This window comes from Oncorhynchus tshawytscha, linkage group LG18 (assembly GCF_018296145.1).
Source record: "Oncorhynchus tshawytscha isolate Ot180627B linkage group LG18, Otsh_v2.0, whole genome shotgun sequence".
Lineage (NCBI taxonomy): Eukaryota > Metazoa > Chordata > Actinopteri > Salmoniformes > Salmonidae > Oncorhynchus > Oncorhynchus tshawytscha.
This window is the reverse complement of record NC_056446.1, coordinates 25,617,713-25,642,879: the sequence shown is the minus strand read 5'-3', so window position 1 is coordinate 25,642,879 and position 25,167 is coordinate 25,617,713. Positions and strand designations below refer to the sequence as shown.

General features: G+C 43.4%; 1 protein-coding gene across 2 annotated transcripts in view; it reads left to right on the top strand.

Annotated features, from left to right (window-relative positions):
- The window catches only part of fig4a (FIG4 phosphoinositide 5-phosphatase a), a 104,723-nt gene that overhangs the window by 23,095 nt on the left and 56,461 nt on the right, over positions 1-25,167 (top strand). For both annotated transcript variants that reach the window (XM_024378321.1, XM_024378320.1), the window contains 8 exons: positions 561-717; positions 1,294-1,344; positions 2,905-3,056; positions 3,474-3,602; positions 7,252-7,352; positions 7,782-7,944; positions 15,339-15,436; positions 24,582-24,715. In XM_024378321.1, the coding sequence (XP_024234089.1) occupies positions 561-717; positions 1,294-1,344; positions 2,905-3,056; positions 3,474-3,602; positions 7,252-7,352; positions 7,782-7,944; positions 15,339-15,436; positions 24,582-24,715 (985 nt within the window). The remainder of the gene's footprint in view (positions 1-560; positions 718-1,293; positions 1,345-2,904; positions 3,057-3,473; positions 3,603-7,251; positions 7,353-7,781; positions 7,945-15,338; positions 15,437-24,581; positions 24,716-25,167) is intronic.

The window sequence follows — 25,167 nt, the reverse complement described above, 5'->3', positions numbered from 1 at the left end:
TCCAAGTGACATGGCGCTAGTAGTTTGTGTTTCTAGCGGTCCGTGACCTCTAAGAGGAGATCATATGAAAACAGCCTGACTAATATGATTGACAAACAATAATAAGCTCTCAGAGAACATCTATTCTGCTTTTCCGTGAAGCAGTATACACATTCCAGGACTGAAAACATATTATTTTGTAATTGGAAATATATATAATTGAAAATAAAGATTTTGAAGGTGATAATGAAGGATGTAAGACAGATGAACAGACTGTGAGTGTGTTGTGGTCATGCAGCATGAAAAACAAGTGGTCTCATCTATCATGAAGACACACACACACACACACACACACACACACACACACACATACATAGATAGGCACTCATTTGATTGAGATGAGAATAGATATTGTACATAGATGTATGAAAATGTGTCTTGAAAAAAACATTGAGGATGGAAAGGTTCATGTTAAAAGTTTCATATGAGTTGTATAAGTTATCTGGGTGGTTTGAGGTGTCCTATAGTAATATTAATGTTTTGTGTGCTGTTCATGTGTATTCATTGTCCTGGTCTTGCAGGCTTTGTCCGATTTCTTGAGGGTTATTACCTCGTGTTGATCACCAAGCGGAGGAAGATGGCCGACATTGGTGGTCACTCCATATACAAGATAGAGGATACTAACATGATCTACATCCCTAATGACTCAGTGAGGGTGACACATCCTGATGAGGCCAGGTACAGTAGGTCAACCGTTATATACCCAACATCTCACACCCCACTGGAGATTTTCTTCTTTCCTTCCTCTTTCTCTCACTTGTTTCTCTCTCAGTTTACACACACAGTGTGACGGCTTCACTGACCCACTAACCAAGTGTGACCAGCTAAGGATCACTCAGTATATGGGTCTATATAACCTGCCGTGCACAGCAAATGCTTATGGTATTTTCTAGTCTCCCCTTTTCATTGAGATGAGAAAGTAACATGTATGATGTTATATCCTAAAGACTAGGACTGTTTCCTATGTGACCTGACAACTCTGGTGATGTGACTGTGGTGATGCGACATGAAAAACTCCTGCCACTAGTATTAGAGGTTCTGACTAGGTGGGATACAGCTATGACCAGAAGTTACTTTTTCGTAGCAGGTTAGGAGAACTTACGCAGCCACGTGGCAGGTTAGGGGAATTAGGTTAATGTTAGGAAAGGAGTTAGGGTTAGCTCAAATGCTCTCCTGAACTAACCATGCTCTCCTGGTTATGACGTGCAGGTCATAACCATAAGAGATTGGGACTGTTTAATTCTCCTCTTATAGATACGTGAGGATCTTTCAGAATGTGGACCTGTCCAGCAACTTCTACTTCAGGTAAGTAAGTGTGTGTGAGATCTTAAAAATAACCACTCCTCCGCATCTCTCTTCTGTTGTTTGTCAAGTCAATGCTTTTGTTTGTCACAAGCCTTGGTGATCAGGAGGCTCAGGTGTTTGCTGCAGTATGGAACCTGTCAAACGCTATTCACAGTTCTTCACTTTTTTTGTATGTTACTTTGTTGGAACAAATGTCACACAAGATGCACAGTATATCTGAGGTTATCGCTCTCTCACGTGCATACACATATACACACACACACTTTCAAGACTGGATATTTTATTACAGTGATGTTATGAATCGGTGAGAGAGGACAGAGCCACACTCTTATGGATTTATGTATCAACATCCTCCTCATTAAAACTACACAAATAATCACTGAGTGTACAAAACACGTTCCATGACAGACTGACCAGGTGAATCCAGGTGAAAGCTATGATCCCTTATTGAAATCCACTTCAATCGGTGTAGATGAAGGGGAGGAGACAGGTCAAAGAAGGATTTTTAAGCCTTGAGACAATTAAGACATGGATTGTGTATGTGCGCTATTCAGAGGGTGAATGGAGAAGACAAAATATTTAAGTGCCTTTTGAACAGAGTTTGCCAGGTGCACCGATTTGAGTGTGTCAAGTACTGCAATGCTGCTGGTTTTTCACACACAACAGTTTCCTGTGTATCAAGAATGGTCCTCCACCCAAAGGACATCCAGACAACTTGACATAACTGTGGGAAGCATTGGAGTCAACATGGGCCAGCATCCCTATGGAACGATTTTTGCACCTTGTAGAGTCCATGTCCTGACGAATTGAGGCTGTTCTGAGGGCAAAGTGGGGGGGTGCAACTTAATATTAGGAAGGTGTTCCTAACGTTTTTATCTCAGTGTACATCTCATTAAAACAAATGGGTATCGTTTATTTCCATCCACCCATTGAATTAGATTTTCTTTTCTTTAATTGAATTCACTTAAAAAAACACATAAGAGATGACATCACTTCCACCAATAGTTATGTATCATTAAAGTACTGTTTGGACTCCTTTCTGAAGTGTCTGTCTGTCAGTTTTTCGTCATTAAGCCAGAGTGACACACAGAGACCTCAAAATACCCATCTGGTGTACCCTTAACTCCTCTTGGAGTCATGCCCTTCAGCACCTACCATCTAAAGCCCACTGTATCAGTAGCTGTTCTAAAGGTTAACCTGTACTGAAAGGGTCAGTATTGACATAGTGTATTCACGACTCGCTCCACAGATGACCTTCTATCAGTTCTCACTCAGACTTGTTGTCAAGCTGGTCATTTATCTCACTAGTGACAGGTGAAGATACATTTGGGACCCTAACTTTTTTTATATCCTCAAGGGAAAAAAACATTGTATATTGCCAAGAAAAAATATATACAAAAAATTGACGTACTGTCAGGTGTAAAACAAAATGTTTTGTTTTTGGTCATTCTTCTATCATTCTTCTTTTTACGCATCACTCCATTCATTGATTTTTGATTATCAAAATGTTGTTCTTCTTCCTTGTTGACCTCTTCACCTATGAACTTTGACCCCTCCCAGCTACAGCTATGACCTGAGCCACTCCCTGCAGTACAACCTGACGCTGCTGCATAGCCCGTGTGACCCGGGCACAGTGGAGGAGGTGCACACACGGAGCAGCAGACAGCAGGACAGCTTTGACATCTTTGAGGACGAGGGCCTGCCCACACAAGGTCAGACAGCTCCTGCCCTCTCACACTCTCCCTAAACTCCAGTTCATCCAGTTTTAAAACATGTGAATACACTCTATTGAACACATTTCTTTCCATTTGATAACCAAGTGTAACATACCATTCCTTTTTTTGTGATATGTTTTCTTGATCTTTTAACCGTTAAGTCAGTCAGTGGTCCCAAATAGAAAAAGATCCTCACAACTCAAGCCACTCATAAAGCCATTCACCAGCTAAAAGGTTGATCAAGACATCACTACTAGCCCAAGACCAAAAGTCTTTATTCAGCTCATCTGTCTCAATACATTTTCCATGTTCTAATCTACTGTATCGGTGGTAAACCATCCCCTCCTTGATCCTGTCCATCCATGTAAGCTGTTCTGTGGTGTTTTGTGTTCCTATGTAATGGTTCCGTTGCAGTGTTCCACGGCCTCCAGAGTGAACCGTACGCCAAGTACGTGTGGAACGGCAAGCTCCTGGAGCGCGTCAAGGACACGGTGCATCCTGATTGGCTCATGTACATTATTCATGGCTTCTGTGGCCAGTCCAGTATCCTTTTCCTCCTGCCTGGTTACGACCTGCGAAGTAGAGTGTTCAGTTTAGTAGTCAGGTGCTGCATATGTGCTTGTGTCAGTGACTTGGTGCTTTTGCCATGTTCCAGATGTTGGTATCCACTAGGGCTGACCCCATTTAATCGACTGGTCTATTGTTTGTTCGATAGGCTGCTGGTTGACCGAGTATTCTTTCTTTTTTTACCGAGCAGTCTCATATATATTTATAAATAAATACATTTTATTTAAATATTTTATGGCACACGAGACACCTGTCTGACTCACGCCTGCCTCAGTGGACTAATCCATTGCTGAGGCTGCGGGGATGGCACACCTGTATCACCAGTAGTACCTTTTAACTTTAATTACCATCATTTATCATCTCCAATGGAACATTTTGTTAATGCATTCAATATATTATCAGTCTTTTACCATTCTCATTGTCGGTGGACACGTTGTTTGCGGACCTCCATCTTTCTGTCCGTCTGTCTTTTGACAGTTAGCCTTTAGAAGACAACTTTATTCCTCTTGTGTTCTTTTCCCTCGCCCCGCCTCCTCCACTCCCCATCATGTGTCTGGCATGCTGCTCACTGGAAAGTGTGTGCCTGCCTCTTGTTCCACAACACATGGAATACCATTTTGTTTGTTTTTTTTGTTTGGGGGGCACATGGAATACCTAATGAGACAGATGCTCGCCAGTCTGCTAAGCTGCATTAAGCGATTTGTGTTTATATTATGGTCTATATAAAAATATTAAGCAATGCTTATCAGGTATGACAACAGTGGAGCTTTTGCATGCTTTGCCCATCTGGTATATAAGGTGGAAAAGAAAACAAATATTAGGTTAGCTAGACAGGTTCTTTTTGTTTAGACTAGGAAAGCACAGCTAGTGTGTTCACTAAGCCAAAGAAAAACACACTTGAAACTAAATGTATGCCTACTTTGGTTATATTGATGCATGGTTTGGTTATGTTGATGCATATTTGAGTGTGGATATTTGGGGCTTGGGTAGAAGTGCTTAAGAATAACTAAATCTGATGAATTGTGTCCCTGATTTTGAGAGCCCAGTTTAACTATCCGTCAGTGCAGATCTTATAGGCAGACATTAAGACATTATAACCATTGCACCTCTTAGCCATGAAAGGTTTTAGCTAATGACTCTTCTGCTTGACTGAAGTTGTTCTTGGCTTTTTATATATTCAAGTAATAATGAATCACCTCCTCCACAGTCATGAGATTCGTGAACTCCCCAGTATCCCAGTGATGAAAGAGGAAATGGATAGAAAAACAAAAATACTTCAGTCTGAACTTAAACAACTAAAACTATGTAGAAGGTGTGTGGAATTGATAATGAACCTACTTACATTTTTTATTTGTTTTATCTCTGAAACTATTTTTTCAATCACAGTATTTTCTTATCTAGAGCTATTAGCAGGGCTATTTAGTGGATCTGGTTGATTTTGTGGTCTCAAATCAGTCAGCTTATTAACATTCTTCATCAAGAATATTGGCAAATTGGAGTTATTGACCATGGAAAAAAGTGGGAATGTTGTTCCCTTATCATATAATTACTACATCTACTATCAATCTAGCATTCTAAATAGTTTCCTAGATTGTATTTTTGCAACAACAACAACAAAATGGGACGCTAATATTGGGTTGCGACTGAGAAAATTTGGTTCCCGAGACAACCAGTTGAGGACCACTGGTTTACAGCAAATATTGCTGAATAGCAGGAGGGGTAAGTGTGTGTGACAGGATCCCTTCCTGTGTGTGTGTGTGTGTGTGTGTGTGTGTGTGTGTGTGTGTGTGTGTGTCTCACCAGGTTGGCTGGTTAGAGGGGCAGTGGGGGCCACATTGCAGATGCTGGGTTTAGACAACGGTTCCTGGAAGCCATCCTTCTCTCACGGTTCTTTTCCCAGAGAAACCCAGGCAGAAGAATTCATAGAAGGAAACTGAGGAGGGGAGGGGTGAAGAAAGGTAGAGGCACAGAGATGGGGGAAGTGATGGAGGTAAAGAGGAAAACAGAGTTAAGAGAGGGACTTAGTAAATTAGTGCGAAAGAGAAAGAGATGGAGGGTAGAGAGAGGGGAACAGTGATTGGCAGGGGCAATTCCATTTCAATTCAGGAAGTGAATTACAAATCATTTTTCTCCCATTTTTGAATTACACATATAAACGTATACACTTTACAATTCTTGACATGAGTACCAATATCTTTTTTCCCCCTTTTCTTATTGGAGAAGCCCCCCCAAAAAAATAAACAAGCAAACTAACATTCCATATGAAAATACAATTACAACAGATCACAACACTCTATCCCTTCCCTCCCCTTTTGGTCCTAAGTTCTTGCTCAATAGAGTGTAATTTGTCAAGAAAAGGAAATTAAAGGTGGCCATCTCAGAAAAAAAGTTAGCAGTACATGCACTCTAAATTAAGAAAAGACATAAGAACTCAGTGGTTGGTTTGGGAGATTTCCAATTCAGCGAAATCTGTTGGCGGGCCACTAGTGAAGCAAAGAAGCAAACGTTACATCTGCTTTACTTTAGGTGAGAATAGACAGCACAAATGGAGGTCCAAATATAGCTATCAAAGGACAAGACTGCAGGTCAATATCAATACCTTTAGAGAGAGTATTTATAAAGGAAGAACAAAACTCTTGACTGCTTAGAGCATGAGTAAAACATGTGACTGTGATCAGCGGGAGACATTGCGCATCGTGTCATTTGTCTCTGAGGGAAAATGTATCGTTTTCTGTAATGAATTTTGTGCAACACTTTGATCTGATTTAAATTTAACTGAGCACAGGAAGATGTTAACCCTAAGAAGTGCCTCCTCTGACCAGTCTTCTGTCAGGTCAAGTTCACTTCCCCAGTCAGTGTTTAGTTTGTTGATGGGAGAGGTTTTCAGAGGAGGGCATAACATCATCATATGAGATGTCCCCATATCTGCGGGAGTGACAGGATCCCTTCTAATAGCGTGTTAGGAGGTGATTAAGGAAGGTAGGAAAGTGAGAACTAACTAAATTACGAGCTTGGAAATAGCGGAAGAGATTGAGGCAGATTACATTTAGCTACAAGATTATTAAAACTGGCAGAGGTCCCTTCTAAAAAATATATACATTAAAAAAAAATGTTGAAACATACCAAACCTCTCTCACACCACACACAAAAAAAGCCTGGTCAAGTGTGGAGGGTAGAATTGGATGGTTGTTCCAAAAAGGGAGTAGAAGATAAGGGGCAGAAAGTCTAAAATGCTGACAATTTTCTTTCCAGATCTTCAAAGTAGAGAGCACAATATTATTTGTAGTGTACTCTGAAGGACACATGGATAGTGGGGCACAGATTCAAGAAGAGAAGGGATGATTGGAAAGAATGTGCTTCTATTGAGCACCAGTTGGTACTTGGAGAATTACACCAGACCAAAATCTTCTGAATAGTAGCTGCCCAGTAGTGAAACAGTAAGTTGGGAAGTGCCAAACCACCATCTTGTCTCCCTCTTTGAAGTATCTCTCTTTTCCTAGGTGTTTTGCGTGGCGAGTGAATTACAATACCATTTCAGTAATTCACTCATTGTTATTTGAAATCAATGACACTTTGCCTTTTTATGTTACATCTGTGTGTGTCCCACCTTAACCTCTGTGTGAAGAGCTCCTGATCTACGGTCGTCCGGTTCATGTCACCCTCATCGCCAGGCGCTCCAGTAAATTTGCTGGCACCCGCTTCCTCAAGAGAGGAGCCAACTGCGAGGTAACCTCCTGCCTCATCTTGTCGCCACGACAACAGGGCAAAGTCGCCCCCGGTGTTATATAATAGCAGCATGGCACAAAGGAGGGGGTGTGAGGTTAATGTAACCTCCGTGTCTCTGCATCTCCTTTTTGTGTGTGTAGTTTGGTGGTAAAGGGGTTCAGTATGCTGTGTTTTTGAGGCCAAATGATGTGTCTATTATTCCCTCTGCGCGGCTTAGTTTAGGCCAGGATTGACATTCGTAAGGTTTGTGTGTGTGTGTGCTCATTTTGGGATGACTTTCTGGTCCAGTATATGGTCCACTCCTGTCAATTATAGGTCAAAACTGTTGAACAATGAAAAAAACAACTATGGGGCCATCTAAGAGTGTGTAGATCCATGTGGTTCTCTCTGTATATTGTCCCTCACCTGTTTTCATCTGGTCCTCTGCAGGGTGACGTAGCCAATGAGGTGGAGACTGAGCAGATCATCCACGATGCGTCGGTGATGTCATTCACGGCAGGGAGTTACTCTTCGTACGTTCAGGTCAGGGGTTCTGTTCCCCTCTATTGGTCCCAGGACATCTCCACCATGATGCCTAAACCACCTATACGATGTAAGATATTATCATCATTAGATATCGTATACACTGTACAGTATCATTAATATAATGTTGTCTACTGGTCTCTGTCTGGACATACCCCTATCACCAATATGCCATAAAATACACATTACTACAGCACTTACAGTAGTAGTATAATCTATACTCTGGCCAAACGGAGATTTTCTCTCCTCTTTTCATCCATCTCTGTTTCTCATTATGACTCCAGCAGGATACATCCTAGGGAGTGTGTGAGGATCAGATGGTCTCAGAGATTGAAAAGGTGGAGAGAGACTGCAGTTTGTGTGTGTGGACTCGACTGCATTAAATTATATCCTCTTTTACCCCATTTGGCCTACAGTCCATCATGGATGATATTTACTTAAGAGATTGAGAGCTTGTCCCAAGATGTGTGTATGCGCACGCCCGCATGCATTTGTATATGAAAGGATATTTTCCTCTCATCTTCCATTTGGTTTTCAGTCCATCCTAGGATGACATTTACATGCATAATGCAGAGATGTAATGTACAGAGAGAGCTAGTGTGTCCTCCAGATCTATGTGATGGGGACCTTACCTTCCCTCTCCCATTTGTCTATCTACACTACATAACCAAAAGTATGTTGACATCTGCTCGTCGAACATCTCATTCCAAAATAATGGGCATTAATATGGAGTTGGTCCCCCCCTTTGCTGATATAACATCACTATGCATTGGGTCAGGTAGTGTTCTCCTGGCATCCGCCAAACCCAGATTCGTCCGTTGGACTGCCAGATGGTGAAGTGTGATTCATCACTACAGAGAATGTGTTTCCACTACTCCAGAGTCCAATGGCGAAGAGCGTTACAGCACTCCAGCCAACGCTTGGCATTGTGCATGGGGATCTTGGGCTTGTGTGCAGCTGTTCAACCATGGAAATCCATTTCATGAAGCTCCCGCTCAAACGTCATTCAGCTAATCCATTAAATCAATTCAGCGATATGGCATCAGGCACACACACAGATATAGAAGCCCATAGACACAAAGATGTCCAATTACATGTAAATTCTTGTTCGATAACGATGTCTGTCGGCTCCAAGATCATCAGCCATTAGTGAATTTAGGACAGGTAGACGATCAGGAAGACCCTGGTGGGACATCAAGTGGTCAGTCACCACCCAGCCAGCCGGTCCTGAAAAATGACACTGCGGTTACACAAGCCTCCTGTTGACTTTATGACATGCTTAAGTAGGTGAATAGCTTTGTAGGGAGGGTTGAAGAGAAGCGTGTCTTTTCATGCTTCCTCGTCCTAATCATGACGACCCACGAGGGAATGAGGATGAGGGCCTTCAGTCAGCCCCCCTCTTCTCGCCCTGGTTACCAAACATCACCATTTACAACTGACCTAAATGGATGAGTGATTTCCCCTCATGACTGATCATAAGGGGAAAACATGTTTGACTGACCCAGATCTTCATTTGGTTGGCTGAATTGTCTGCAGGTGTGGGGGTCTGCGTGACCACCACATGAAGTCATAACACTGAAAGAATAGAACGGATGGGTGAAATGATGGAGAGAGGGGCAGAAAGGAAATGGGCATGCGTGTTAGCTACGGTATAATAATACTCTATTGTATAACCAACAGCAGGTTAGATGACCTTTGTCATGACGTTGGCCTGGGGGTAGGTTTATGACAGTCATAAATACCTCTCCCCCCTTTTTCCTACCCTACGGATGTTACATTTGAAAGCCCCTTGGTTAACATCGAGATTCTGGGAACATCAGAAGGTGGGGGGAAATTAACTATATTCTGGTAATCCGACCAATTGAACATATGCAGTGGTACTTAATGAATATGATGTCAGTTCGGTTGTCATCTGAGACATTCTCACAATGATAAGATGACATAAACTCTACAGTGTAAAGTCTTCACATCAGAGTTATCGGATTCACATGGAATTGTTGTTCAATTTAAATGTTTGAATATGAAATTATTCGTGATGGGATGAAATGTGATTTTAGCTTCTAAAATGTGAGAATTGGGTTTTCATGAGTGAATTAGGCCTGACTCAGTGGCCCGCCCATGTGAGGAGACATAGGTTGTAAACTATGAAACACACACCTTTTCTCCCTTCCTATATAAAGCCTTGACGACAATATAACCTCCTGTTCCGAGGATGTGAGGATGACAGTCCAATGTCAGAATGGTTCAGATAATAACTACAGAACAAAGCCAACATCAGCGTGAGCTTTGGTTGCGAATGGTATGAACTTTGAACTCTTATTATGTTTTTCGCAACGCGGATCCTGTGTTCTGCCTTACAAACAGGACAACGGAGTGGATCCCATGCAACGACCCAAAAAACGACTCCGAAAAAGAGGGAAACGAGGCGGTCTTCTCGTCAGACTCCGGAGACGGGCACACCGTGCACCACTCCCTAGCATTCTTCTTGCCAATGTCCAGTCTCTTGACAACAAGGTTGATGAAATCCGAGCAAGGGTAGCATTCCAGAGGGACATCAGAGACTGTAACGTTCTTTGCTTCACGGAAACATGGCTCACTGGAGAGACGCTATCCGAGGCGGTGCAGCCAGCGGGTTTCTCCACGCATCGCGCCGACAGAAACAAACATCTTTCTGGTAAGAAGAGGGGCGGGGGCGTATGCCTTATGGCCAACGAGACATGGTGTGATGAAAGAAACATACAGGAACTCAAATCCTTCTGTTCACCTGATTTAGAATTCCTCACAATCAAATGTAGACCGCATTATCTACCAAGAGAATTCTCTTCGATTATAATCACAGCCGTATATATCCCCCCCAAGCAGACACATCGATGGCTCTGAACAAACTTTATTTAACTCTTTGCAAACTGGAAACCATTTATCCGGAGGCTGCATTCATTGTAGCTGGGGATTTTAACAAGGCTAATCTGAAAACAAGACTCCCTAAATTTTATCAGCATATCGATTGCGCAACCAGGGGTGGAAAGACCTTGGATCATTGTTACTCTAACTTCCGCGCCGCATATAAGGCCCTGCCCCGCCCCCCTTTTGGAAAAGCTGACCACGACTCCATTTTGTTGATCCCTGCCTACAGACAGAAACTAAAACAAGAGGCTCCCACGCTGAGGTCTGTCCAACGCTGGTCCGACCAAGCTGACTCCACACTCCAAGACTGCTTCCATCACGTGGACTGGGATATGTTTCGTATTGCGTCAGACAACAACATTGACGAATACGCTGATTCGGTGTGCAAGTTCATTAGAACGTGCGTTGAAGATGTCGTTCCCATAGCAACGATTAAAGCATTCCCTAACCAGAAACCGTGGATTGATGGCAGCATTCGCGTGAAACTGAAAGCGCGAACCACTGCTTTTAATCAGGGCAAGGTGTCTAGTAACATGACCGAATACAAACAGTGCAGCTATTCCCTCCGCAAGGCTATCAAACAAGCTAAGCGTCAGTACAGAGACAAAGTAGAATCTCAATTCAACGGCTCAGACACAAGAGGCATGTGGCAGGGTCTACAGTCAATCACGGACTACAGGAAGAAATCCAGCCCAGTCACGGACCAGGATGTCTTGCTCCCAGGCAGACTAAATAACTTTTTGCCCACTTTGAGGACAATACAGTGCCACTGACACGGCCTGCAACGAAAACATGCGGTCTCTCCTTCACTGCAGCCGAGGTGTGTAAGACATTTAAACGTGTTAACCCTCGCAAGGCTGCAGGCCCAGACGGCATCCCCAGCCGCGCCCTCAGAGCATGCGCAGACCAGCTGGCCGGTGTGTTTACGGACATATTCAATCAATCCCTATACCAGTCTGCTGTTCCCACATGCTTCAAGAGGGCCACCATTGTTCCTGTTCCCAAGAAAGCTAAGGTAACTGAGCTAAACGACTACCGCCCCGTAGCACTCACTTCCGTCATCATGAAGTGCTTTGAGAGACTAGTCAAGGACCATATCACCTCCACCCTACCTGACACCCTAGACCCACTCCAATTTGCTTACCGCCCAAATAGGTCCACAGACGATGCAATCTCAACCACACTGCACACTGCCCTAACCCATCTGGACAAGAGGAATACCTATGTGAGAATGCTGTTCATCGACTACAGCTCGGCATTCAACACCATAGTACCCTCCAAGCTCGTCATCAAGCTCGAGACCCTGGGTCTCGACCCCGCCCTGTGCAACTGGGTACTGGACTTCCTGACGGGCCGCCCCAGGTGGTGAGGGTAGGCAACAACATCTCCTCCCCGCTGATCCTCAACACTGGGGCCCCACAAGGGTGCGTTCTGAGCCCTCTCCTGTACTCCCTGTTCACCCACGACTGCGTGGCTACGCACGCCTCCAACTCAATCATCAAGTTTGCGGACGGCACAACAGTGGTAGGCTTGATTACCAACAACGACGAGACGGCCTACAGGGAGGAGGTGAGGGCCCTCGGAGTGTGGTGTCAGGAAAATAACCTCACACTCAACGTCAACAAAACTAAGGAGATGATTGTGGACTTCAGGAAACAGCAGAGGGAACACCCCCTATCCACATCGATGGAACAGTAGTGGAGAGGGTAGCAAGTTTTAAGTTCCTCGGCATACACATCACAGACAAACTGAATTGGTCCACTCACACAGACAGCATCGTGAAGAAGGCGCAGCAGCGCCTCTTCAACCTCAGGAGGCTGAAGAAATTCGGCTTGTCACCAAAAGCACTCACAAACTTCTACAGATGCACAATCGAGAGCATCCTGGCGGGCTGTATCACCGCCTGGTACGGCAACTGCTCCGCCCTCAACTGTAAGGCTCTCCAGAGGGTAGTGAGGTCTGCACAACAAATCACCGGGGGCAAACTACCTGCCCTCCAGGACACCTACACCACCCGATGTTACAGGAAGGCCATAAAGATCATCAAGGACATCAACCACCCGAGCCACTGCCTGTTCACCCTGCTATCATCCAGAAGGCGAGGTCAGTACAGGTGCATCAAAGCTGGGACCGAGAGACTGAAAAACAGCTTCTATCTCAAGGCCATCAGACTGTTAAACAGCCACCACTAACATTGAGTGGCTGCTGCCAACACACTGACACTGACTCACCTCCAGCCACTTTAATAATGGGAATTGATGGGAAATTATGTAAATATATCACTAGCCACTTTAAACAATGCTACCTTATATAATGTTACTTACCCTACATTATTCATCTCATATGCATACGTATATACTGTACTCTATATCATCGACTGCATCCTTATGTAATACATGTATCACTAAATCAAATCAAATCAAATCAAATCAAATTTTATTTGTCACATACACATGGTTAGCAGATGTTAATGCGAGTGTAGCGAAATGCTTGTGCTTCTAGTTCCGACAATGCAGTAATAACGAGCAAGTAATCTAACTAACAATTCCAAAAAAAAACTACTGTCTTATACACAGTGTAAGGGGATAAAGAATATGTACATAAGGATATATGAATGAGTGATGGTACAGAGCAGCACCTTATGATACAGCCAGTGGCATGGCTTTGATTCAGAGGGGTTGGGATAAATGCGGAAGACACATTTCACTTGTACAACTGACTAGGTATCCCACTTTCCTTCTAACATCCTAAACCTTAATGTTTGCTCATCGCTCAGTCAAAATAGAGTTGAGTGAACTGGATGCTAAAGTGACCCCTACGGCCATGTAGCTAACCTCTCTCTGTTGCACCTCAGTAGACCAGGCCTACCTATACGCCCATGTAGCTGCCTTCTGACCTCTCTCTGTTGTGTCTCAGTAGACCAGGTCAAGCCCTACGCCCATGTATCTGACCTCTGACCTCGCTCTGTTGCGTCTGTGGACCAGGCCGACCCCTACGCCCATGTATCTGCCCTCTAACCTCTGACCTCTCTCTGTTGTGTCTCAGTGGACCAGGCCGACCTGTGCGCCCATGTACACTACCGTTCAAAAGTTTGGGGTCACTTGGAAATGTCCTTGTTTTAGAAAGAAAAGCAATTTCTTTGTCCATTTAAAATAACATCAAATTGATCAGAAATACATTGTTAATGTTGTAAATGACTATTGTACATGGAAACGGCTTATTTAAAATGTAAAAAAATGTAATATCTACATAGGCGTACAGAGGCCCATTATCAGCAACCATCCCTCCTGTGTTCCAATGGCACGGTGCGTTAGCTAATCCAAGTTTATCATTTTAAAAGGCTTATTGATCACTAGAAAACCCTTCTGGAATTATGTTAGCACAGCTGAAAACTGTTGTTCTGATTGAAGAAGCAATACAACTGGCCTTCTTTAGACTAGTTGAGTATCTAGAGCATGCATTTGTGGGTTCAATTACAGGCTCAAAATGGTCAGAAACAATTAACTTTATTCTGAAATTTTGAGAAATTGCGAAGAAACTGAAGATCTCATACAACGCTGTGTACTATTCCCTTCACAGAACAGCACAAACTGGCTCTAACCAGAATATAAAGAGTGGTAGGCCCCGATGCACAACTGAGCATGAGGACAAGTACATTAGAGTGTCTAGTTTGAGAAACAGACTCCTCAAGTCTTCAACTAAATAATACCTGCAAAACACCCGTCTCAACGTCAACAGTGAAGAGGTGACTCCGTGAACCAGAGTTCCTCTGTCCAGTGTCTGTGTACTTTTGCCCATCTTAATATTTTATTATTATTGGCCAGTCAAAGATGTTTTTTTTCTTTGCAACCCTGCCTAGAAAGCCAGCATCCAGGAGTCCCCTCTTCACTGTTGACGTTGAGGCCGGCTGTTTTGCAGGTATTATTTAGTTGAAGACTTGAGGCGTCTGTTTCTCCTCTTTCTCCCACTCTTTCTATTCTGGTTAGAGACAGTTTGCTCTTTTTGTGAAGGGAGTAGTACACAGTGTTGTATGAGATCTTCAGTTTCTTGGCAAGTTCTAGCATGGAATAGCCTTCATTTCTCAGAACAATTATAGACTGACAAGTTTCAGAAGAAAGTTATTTGTTTCTGGGCATTTTGAGCCTGTAATCAAACCCACAAATGCTGATGCTCCAGATACTCAACTAGTCTAAAGAAGGCCAGTTTTATTGCTTCTTTAATCAGACAACAGTTTCCAACTGTGCTAAAATAATTGCAAAAGGGTTTTCTAATGATCAATTAGCCTTTTAAAATGATACACTTGGATTAGCTAACACAACAGAGGATTGATGGTTGCTGATAATGGGCCTCTATGTAGATATCCCATAAAATATCTGCCGTTTCCATGTACAATAGTCATTTACAACATTAACAATGTCTACACTGTATTTCCAATCATTTTTATGTTATTTTAATGGACAAAAAAAAGCTTTTCTTTCAAAAACAAGGACATTTCTAAGTGACCCCAAATTTTTGAACGGTAGTGTAGCTGCTCTCTGACCTCTCTCTGTTGTGTTTCAGTGGATCAGGCCGACCCCTATGCCCATGTAGCTGCCCTCCATTTTGACCAGATGCTCCAGCGGTTTGGCTCGCCCATCATCATCCTCAACCTCGTCAAGGTAACAGCACCTCACCTCACTGCACCCCCCACCACAGGGCACCTCAGACCAACACCTCACCTCACTGCACCACACCCCCACCACAGGGCACCTCAGACCAACATCTCACCTCACTGCACCGCACCCCCACCACAGGGCACCTCAGACCAACACCTTACCTCACTGCACCGCACCCCCACTACAGGGCACCTCAGACCAACACCTCACCTCACTGCACCCCACCCCCCACCACAGGGCACCTCAGACCAACAACTCACCTCACTGCACCGCACCCCCACCACAGGGCACCTCAGACCAACACCTCACCTCACTGCACCCCACCCCCCACCACAGGGCACCTCAGACCAACACCTCACCTCACTGCACCCCACCCCCCACCACAGGGCACCTCAGACTAACACCTCACCTCACTGCACCGTACCCCCACCACAGGGCACCTCAGACCAACACCTCACCTCACTGCACCCCACCCCCACCACAGGGCACCTCAGACCAACACTCACCTCACTGCACCGCACCCCCACCACAGGGCACCTCAGACCAACACCTCACCTCACTGCACCCCACCCCCACCACAGGGCAACTCAGACCAACACCTCACCTCACTGCACCCCACCCCCACCACAGGGCACCTCAGACCAACACCTCACCTCACTGCACCCCACCCCCACCACAGGGCACCTCAGACCAACACCTCACCTCACTGCACCCCACCCCCACCACAGGGCACCTCAGACCAACACCTCACCTCACTGCACCCCACCCCCACCACAGGGCACCTCAGACCAACACCTCACCTCACTGCACCGCACCCCCACCACAGGGCACCTCAGACCAACACCTCACCTCACTGCACCCCACCCCCACCACAGGGCACCTCAGACCAACACCTCACCTCACCTCACTGCACCGCACCCCCCACCACAGGGCACCTCAGACCAACACCTCAGTCACACTGTTAATGAACAACGGAATAATTACTCTGGTAGAAACTGAGTCCAATAGCTGAAACCTTCCTCAGAGTACCCATTTACTACGATACTGTTACATCAGCGGACAGTTAAAGGATTGTTTCACAGTTTGTCTCCACGGATCCATTTACTTCATTTAAATTGTAGTGTGTTCACCCATAAAATGATTAATTCATTCAAGGTTTATACAAATATGTCCATTCAATAGAGAATTGCGTCAGAAAAGCAATAGTCCAAACCTCATGCCTCTACCATGAGAATACTCAGAGAATTGAGCATGTTTAGAGTGAATGGAATGTCGTCACCGGGATGATCAAAAAGTGGTCACTGCTCAATAGAACTCTGTGGCGCTGCTTCATGGCAGATTGGCGCTAATATCGAATATCAACTGACAAGCTAACCATTGGCTACAGGTTCATGAGTGAAAACATGGGCTTTTTCTAAATGAAATCTGCGGAATAGAAAGCAACATAGGGACTAAATAATATTTATTTAGAAGGCTGACAGACTGAATTTCATTATCCACCCTCCGCGTAGACAATCTGTTCCTGTTTTCATCGTGTATTTCTGAGTCTTTCCCTTTAAATCGCTATAGAAACGGCCCCTCTAAATGTGAATTGATGGCCAATATAGAGCCAATGGAAGCCAGGGATCGGGAGATGAAAATTACGAGGGTATCAAGTTGATTTTGATAGGTCCATCCTGCAGAAAGACCTCCAAATGGTGCCATCTCCCAATGCTAAATATGGAAGAGATACAACCAAGGGCACCTGTCTAAACTAGCAAATTAACGTTCTTATTTCATCAACACTGTCAAGAACAAGTGATTGATAATGACAGGGCAAAGGAAACAATATTTTGACATTAATTTATAGCACGCTCTTGAATTGCCCTGTTTTTCTCTACATTTTAGAGCAGGGAGTGAATGCCCTATAAATTGTTAGTGGCCCTAGTTATCCAAATTGCCCGGAAATAAGTTTGGTGTCACTTAAAAGCCATATCTCAGACTGGCCAATGAAAACAAAAGATTAAGATGGGCAAAAGAACACAGGCACTGGACAGAGTTATGGCTTTTCATTTCTCTTCCTAGAAGGCCAGCGTCCCATCGTCACTGTTGACGAGTGTTTTGCGGGTACTATTTAATGAAGCTGACAGGTGAGGACTTGTGAGGCATCTGCGGCAGGGTAGCCTAGTGGTTAGAGTGTTGGACTAGTAACCAGAAGGTTGCAAGTTCAAACCCCGAGCTGACAAGGTACAAAAATCTGTCGTTCTGCCCCTGAACAGGCAGTTAACCCACTGTTCCTAGGCCGTCATTGAAAATAAGAATTTGTTCTTAACTGACTTGCCTAGTTAAATAAAGGTAAACAAAATATTTATAAAAACTAGACACTAATGTACTTGTCCTCTTGCTCAGTTGTGCACTGGGGCCTCCCACTCCTCTTTCTATTCTGGTTAGAGCCAGTTTGCACTGTTCTGTGAAAGGAGTAGTACATAGCATTGTACAAGATCTTCAGTTTCTTGGTAATTTCTCGCATGGAATAGCTTTAATTTCTCAGAACAAGAATAGACTGACTAGTTTCAGGAGAAACTTATTTGTTTCTGGCCATTTTGAGCCTGTAATCGAACCCACAAATGCTGATGCTCCAGATACTCAACTAGTCTAAAGAAGGCCCGTTCTATTGCTTCTTTATTCAGACAACAGTCTTCAACTGTGCTAACATAATTGCAAAAGGGTTTTCTATTGATGAAATAACCTTTTTAAAATTAGCTAACACAACGTGCCATTGGAACACAATAGTGATGGTTGCTTATAATGGGCCTCTGTACGCCTATGTGGATATTCCATAAAAAATCTGCCGTTTCCAGCTACAATAGTCATTAACTATGTCTACACTGTATTTCCGATCATTTTGATGTTATTTTAATGGACAAAAAAAATGTGCTTTTCTTTCAAAAACAAGGACATTTCTAAGTGACCACAAACTTACTTTTGAACGGTAGTGTATATACAGTACCAGTCAAAAGTTTTGACACACCTACTCATTCAAGGGTTTTTCTTTATTTGTGTTATTTTTTACATTGTAGAATAATAGTGAAGCTCTGAAATAACACATGGAATCATGTTTAAAAAATCTAAATATATTTTAGATTCTTCAAAGTAGCCACCCTTTGCCTTGATTACAGCTTTGCACACTCTTGGCATTCTCTCAACCAGCTTCACCTGGAATGCTTTTCTTGAAGGAGTTCCCACATATGCTGAGCACTTGTTGCCTTCTTTTCCTTCACTGTGGTCCAACTCATCCCAAACCATCTCAATTGGGTTGAGGTTGGGTGATTGTGGAGGCCAGGTCATCTGATGCAGCACTCCATCACTCTCCTTCTTGGTCAAATAACCCTTACGCAGCCTGGAGATGTTGGGTCATTGTCCTGTTGAAAAACAAAGGATAGTCCCATTAAGCGCAACCCAGATGGGATGGCGTATTGCTGCAGAATGCTGTGGTTCAGTGTGCCTTGAATTCTGAATAAATCACCAACAGTGTCACCCCCACACCATCACACCTCCTCCTCCAAGATTCACGGTGGGAACCACACATGCGGAGATAATCCGTTCACCTACTCTGCGTCTCACAAAGACGGTTGGAACCAAGAATGTCAAATTTGGACACACACCAGTGGTAGTATATACAGTTGAAGTCGGAAGTTTACATACACCTTAGCCAAATACATTTAAACTCAGTTTTTCACAATTCCTGACATTTAATCCTAGTAAAAATTCCCTGTCTTAGGTCAGTTAGGATTACCACTTTATTGTAAGAATGTGAAATGTCAGAATAATAGTAGAGAGAATGATTTGTTTCAGCTTTTATTTCTTTCATCACATTCCCAGTGGGTCAGAAGTTTACATACACTCAATTAGTATTTGGTAGCATTGCCTTTAAATTGTTTAACTTGGGTCCAACGTTTCCAGTAGCCTTCCACAAGCTTTCCACAAAAAGTTGGCTGAATTTTGGCCCATTCCTCCTGATAGAGCTGGTGTAATTGAGTCAGTTTTGTAGGCCTCCTTGCTTGCACACACTTTTTCAGTTCTGCCCACACATCTTCTATAGGATTGAGGTCAGGGCTTTGTTATGGCCACTCCAATACCTTGACTTTGTTATCCTTAAGCCATTTTGCCACAACTTTGGAAGTATGCTTGGGGTCATTGTCCATTTGGAAGACCCATGCTGCCACCCCTGTGCTTCATGGTTGGGATGGTGTTCTTTGGCTTGCAAGCCTCCCCCTTTTCCCTCCAAACATAACAATGGTCATTATGGTCAAACGGTTCTATTTTTGTTTCATCAGACCAGAGGACATTTCTCCAAAAAGTACAATATTTGTCCCCATGTGCAGTTGCAAACCGTAGTCTGGCTTTTTTATGGCGGTTTTGAAGCAGTGGCTTCTTTCTTGCTGAGCGGCCTTTCAGGTTATGTCGTTTTACTGTGGATATAGATACTTTTGTACCTGTTTCCTCCAGCATCTTCACAAGGTCCTTTGCTGTTGTTCTGGGATTGATTTGCACTTTTGGCACCAAAGTACGTTCATCTCTAGGAGACAGAATGCGTCTCCTTCCTCCTTACTTGCGCACTATTGTTTGTACAGATGAGTTTGGTACCTTCAGGCGTTTGGAAATTGTTCCCAAGGATGAACCAGACTTGTGGAGGTCTAAAAAAAGAAATTCTGAGGTCTTGGCTGATTTCTTTTGATTTTCCCATGATGTCAAGCAAAGAGGCACTGAGTTTGAGTTTGAAGGTAGGCCTTGAAATACATTCACAGGTACACCTCCAATTGACTCAAATGATGTCAATTAGCCTATCAGAAACTTCTAAAGCCATTACGTAATTTTCCAAGCTGTTTAAAGGCATAGTCAACTTAGTGTATGTAAACTTCTGACCCACTGGATATGTGATACAGTGAATTATAAGTGAAATAATCTGTCTGTTAACAGTTGTTGGAAAAATTTGTTGTGTCATGCACAAAGTAGATGTCCTAACAGACTTGCCAAGTCTCCTCCTTTTCTCTAAACATAACATCTTCATTGCTACGCAGGAAGTTTAAGTGATGTGGGTAATAAACTGTTCCTTCTCCCTTAATGTGACCTGACCTGACCTCGGTCCCCATTCCTCACTAATCCACAGCTCTCCACCCTTATCAGTGACCGCAACCATGTGATTGCCTTTTCCTTTAATTGACCCACCATATACATTCCTCCTACAGATATCCATTAACTTCTGGTGTATCAAGTATTTCAAATTACAACCCAACAACTGAAACCAGACTATGGCCCTTCTCCTTTCCATACTATACCTTATGTCTAACAATAACGTGTTCTGACAGAGTGTAAACGTTCTTCATTCGCCTCTCTCCCTCAGTACCATGAACAAGGATATTTCAAGTTCAGAAGTCAGAATCCATCACAGTACATTCAAATTACATCTCTGTCTCATTGACCTCTGCACACACCACAATGAGTGACACTAGTTTCACCATGGCGTGTATTTACACTTCATGTCAAAAGTTTTAGAACACCTACTCATTCAAGGGTTTTTCTTTATTTTTACTATTTTCTACATTGTAAAAACTATGAAATAACACATATGGAATCATGTGTTAACCAAAAAAGTATTAAACAAATCATAATATATTTTAGATTTGAGATTCTTCCAATAGCCACCCTTTGCCTTGGTGACAGCTTACACACTTGGCATTCTCTCAACCAGCTTCATGAGGTAGTCACCTGGAATGCATTTCAATTAACAGGTGTGCCTTGTTAAAAATGTATTTGTGTAATTTCTTTCTGGGCCAAGAAACACGAGCAATGGATATTAGACCGGTGGAAATTTGTCCTTCGGTCTGGAGTCCAAATTTGAGGTTTTGGAGGTCTTTGTGAGATGCGGTGTGGGTGAACGGATGATCTCTGCATGTGTATTTCCCACCGTAACGCATGGAGAAAGAGGTGGTATGGTGTGGGGGTGCTTTGCTGGTGACACGGTCTGTGATTTATTTCGAATTAAAGGCAAACAACTATCATGCCTACCACAGGATTCTGCAGCGATACGCCATCCCATCTGGTTTGGGGTTAGTAGCACTATAATTTGTTTTTCAATAGGACAATGACCCCAAACACACCTCCAGGCTGTGTAAGGGGTATTTTACCAAGAAGGAGAGTGATGGAGTGCTACATCAGATGACCTGGCCTCCACAATCATCTGACTTTAACCCAATTGAGATGGTTTTGGCAGAGTTGGATCGCATAGTGAAGGAAAAGCAGGCAACAAGTGCTCAGCATTTGTGGGAACTCCTTCAAGACTGTTGGAAAAACATTACAGGTGAAGCTGGTTGAGAGAATGCCAAGAGTGTTCAAAGCTGTCATCAAGGCAAAGGGTGGCTATTTGAAGAATCTCAAATATAAATATATTTCGATTTGTTTAACTTTTTTGGTTACTATGTGATTCCATGTGTGTTATTTCATAGATTTGATGTCTTCACTATTATTTTACAATGTAGAAAATAGTAAAAATGAAGAAAAACCCATGAATGAGTAGGTGTTCTAAAACCAGTAGTGTAGCTCACTCCAGTAGTAGTGAGAGGACTTGACTGGCAAGCCATACATTAGTTGCCATTCTGTTGCTGCTCTGACTTCAAAGTTAAAGACCTATATGTTAATGTGACTTGTGACAGAATGCAGGGCAAGCAGCTTGTGGTGATACTGCCAGAGAGGAGAGCGCTGAAGTGAATGGTTATACAAGCACTTCTGACTCAATCAGCCAGGCTGTTGTCCTCTTTCTGTGTGAAGTCATTATTCCTGGTTCTTGTTGTTCTCGGTTCTGTAAAGTGGGTTGGAAACTATTGGGGCCATACTTGCAAACGTTTAAAAAATCATAATTTTAAGTTCAACCTGGACCTCTGTCTCAAAATGTGCATTGGCCAAATACAATCGTAGCTGATGCAGAACTTATTGGATATAATCATTGTCAGCTGGTGAGGTTAGCATAGGGCTAACGTGTGCCAGGTTATCTGATGGGACCAGCTACAATGTAGCGTTCTATCATGTGCAACTATGTCGACGATTGTATCTAGCTGATGCTCGTTTTGAGACGGGTCCAGGTTAAACAAAAAATATATATCATGTTCGGAAGTATGGCCCCATTGTGCTGTTTTCCAAGCATTATATTACTGCAATGTTACAATTAACATATTTATACTAAAGATGGCATTAAATAAACTTTTGGAGAAAGAAAAAAATGTCAGATGTCCCTGTGGGGGAGAAAACAAGGAGAGGGGGAGAGATGTAATATCCAACATCACCATCATGAAGTGTTGACAGACACATCCAAATGACTGAGAATTTCACTTGAGGATTTTTCTAAGAAACCAGCAGGATTCCTGGAATCACACCTTCATGTGATTGGACAATAGCCTGGTGTGTTGGTTTAATTAGCTAGTGAAGGTTTAGGCTATCTCCCTAGGCTAACTCAATACATTGGAAAAGAATAGTTGTTGTGGTTATTCTGACAGATGGAGTGATAAAAGAGGTACTCGAGAGAAACTGGTTAGGGGCTAGTGATTACAAGCTGTTGAAGAACCACCTTAAATGCACTCATGCACACTCACACTCTTCACACAGTGTTGTGAACCCCCCCTTCTTGCTGCTGAGCTCGGGTGTCCTGTACATGTCACTCACAAGGGAACGAGGAGAGGGATAGCCAATCACAGCCCTCCGTTGCCTGCACAAGCTCGGCCATGTGCAGTAGGGGGAGAGGGTAGGGTGCTCCCCGTTAGTCCCATGCTCCCCCCTCCCTCTCACTCACTATCTCACTCACAAGCAGAAATAAAAAAAAGTCACCATAGACTTTGCAACGTAGGAGTGATTTGTGTTGGCCACTGATGGGTAGGTGGGGGTGTGTCACTCATCAGGATCCATTTCTCTTAACTGGGAAATTCCCTCGTTTGTGCAGAGACACATTTAACCACTGTTCATTTGTCACATCAAGAGCCTCTGTCATGCCTTGCCTCACTCTCTTATGCAGGTGTGTGAGATCTGTGTGTATCCATGTGCATGCATTTTGCATGACTCCCATCTGTGTGTGCAGAGCATGTACTGCACTGCATGCATGGTGTGCTGGCACATGATGAGTGTGTTTGCAGTTGTGCGTGTATATGCATGATAATTTGTTTGGCACGTGTGTGTGTGTGTGTGTTTTGATGCCATGCTGTGAGAGAGAGCCTGGCAGTGGTTAATGGCTGGTTATTAACTGGGCTGTGACACTGATAGAGGCGTGTGTGTGTTTTGTAGATAAGTGGTTAAAAGGTTGTTGAAGGTCTAGCGACCGGGGTGATCTTTAGGAGAGATGACAGGAGGAGCAGCAGGGGTAGACTCTATTGGCTTCAAACAGAATGAATAGGAACTGACAGTGCTCAGGAAGTAGCCAGCATATGTGAGGGAGAGTGTGTTTTGAGAGAACGTTTTGTAGAGAGGAACTGAACTTCTGGTAGACAGACATAGTTTGGCTGCTGTAGACATGATTAGCTGATGTCAATGCAGAGCTAGGAGTACTGTGTGTGTGTGTCTGCGTTGGAGAGAAGAGGTCATGACTAATGCGTGACACGTACATGCGCACACACTGCTCCTGTGGGTGAACTGGCATTAATGTCTGGAAATAGTTCTCTCTTAAGGTAGTTCCATCTGATCTTAGTTACAGATGTAGGATCTTAATTTGATCATTATTTTGTTGCTGAGAATTTTCCTGCACTTGTACAAACTTGTAGTGTATTTGAATTTCCACTTTGACATTTCAGACTTAAATTTTCCCTAATGAAAAATGTATCAACCCCTACAAAAAGTCCATTAATTATAATCTACATAATTCACATTTCCTGTTGCTGCAGAACTATTTTCCTGCTTTAGCAAACTGACTCAAATTATTAAGGTCCTACATCTGTATCTAGTTAACGGATTGAGATGTTAAGAAAACGTTATGTTCATTCAGGTGGTACCGTTGTGGGAGAAATTTTCCAGAGACAAAAAATTATGAAGTTACCATAGACTTTCATGCATTTTCTCATAAATCAGAGACCTTTCCTTCAGTGTAAATGAGTAACGCTGATGATGTGGGTGTCTCCATGTCTGTGTGTAGAAACGAGAGAAAAGAAAGCATGAGAAGATCCTCAGTGAGGAGCTCTTCCCTGCTGTAATCAACCTCAACCAGTTCCTCCCTCCAGAACACTGCATCGACTACATCGCCTGGGACATGGCCCGATACACCAAGAGGTACAGATCTAGGATCAGCTCACCCAAACCCTATCCTTAACCATTAAAGGGGAAACGCCTAAGATCAGTGTTTGGTTGCGACTTCGTCCTACTCATACCTGCTGCTTTAGCTTAACCCTACACCAGCATCGTGTTCTGTAAGAGCCAGAGGTACAAAATGTTGTCCCAGCAACCTAAGTCAACACCTCAGAACATTTAATGCTTCCCAAACTTTTTGGGTCCACAACCCTATTTTTATATCTGAAAAGTCTCGTGACCCCACCCTTGTGAATTTATTGTTGTTGTAATTAACAACCAATGTTTACTTTTAATGTGGGACTGTGACAGTCAATTGCAAGTTATGCTGATGTATAATGTCTCATATCTTGCCACCACTAATGAGATGGGTGTGGTTGATGAATGTCGCGTCGGAGCTTCTCAAAGTCAGGGGGCGTGGTCGACAGTATGCACCT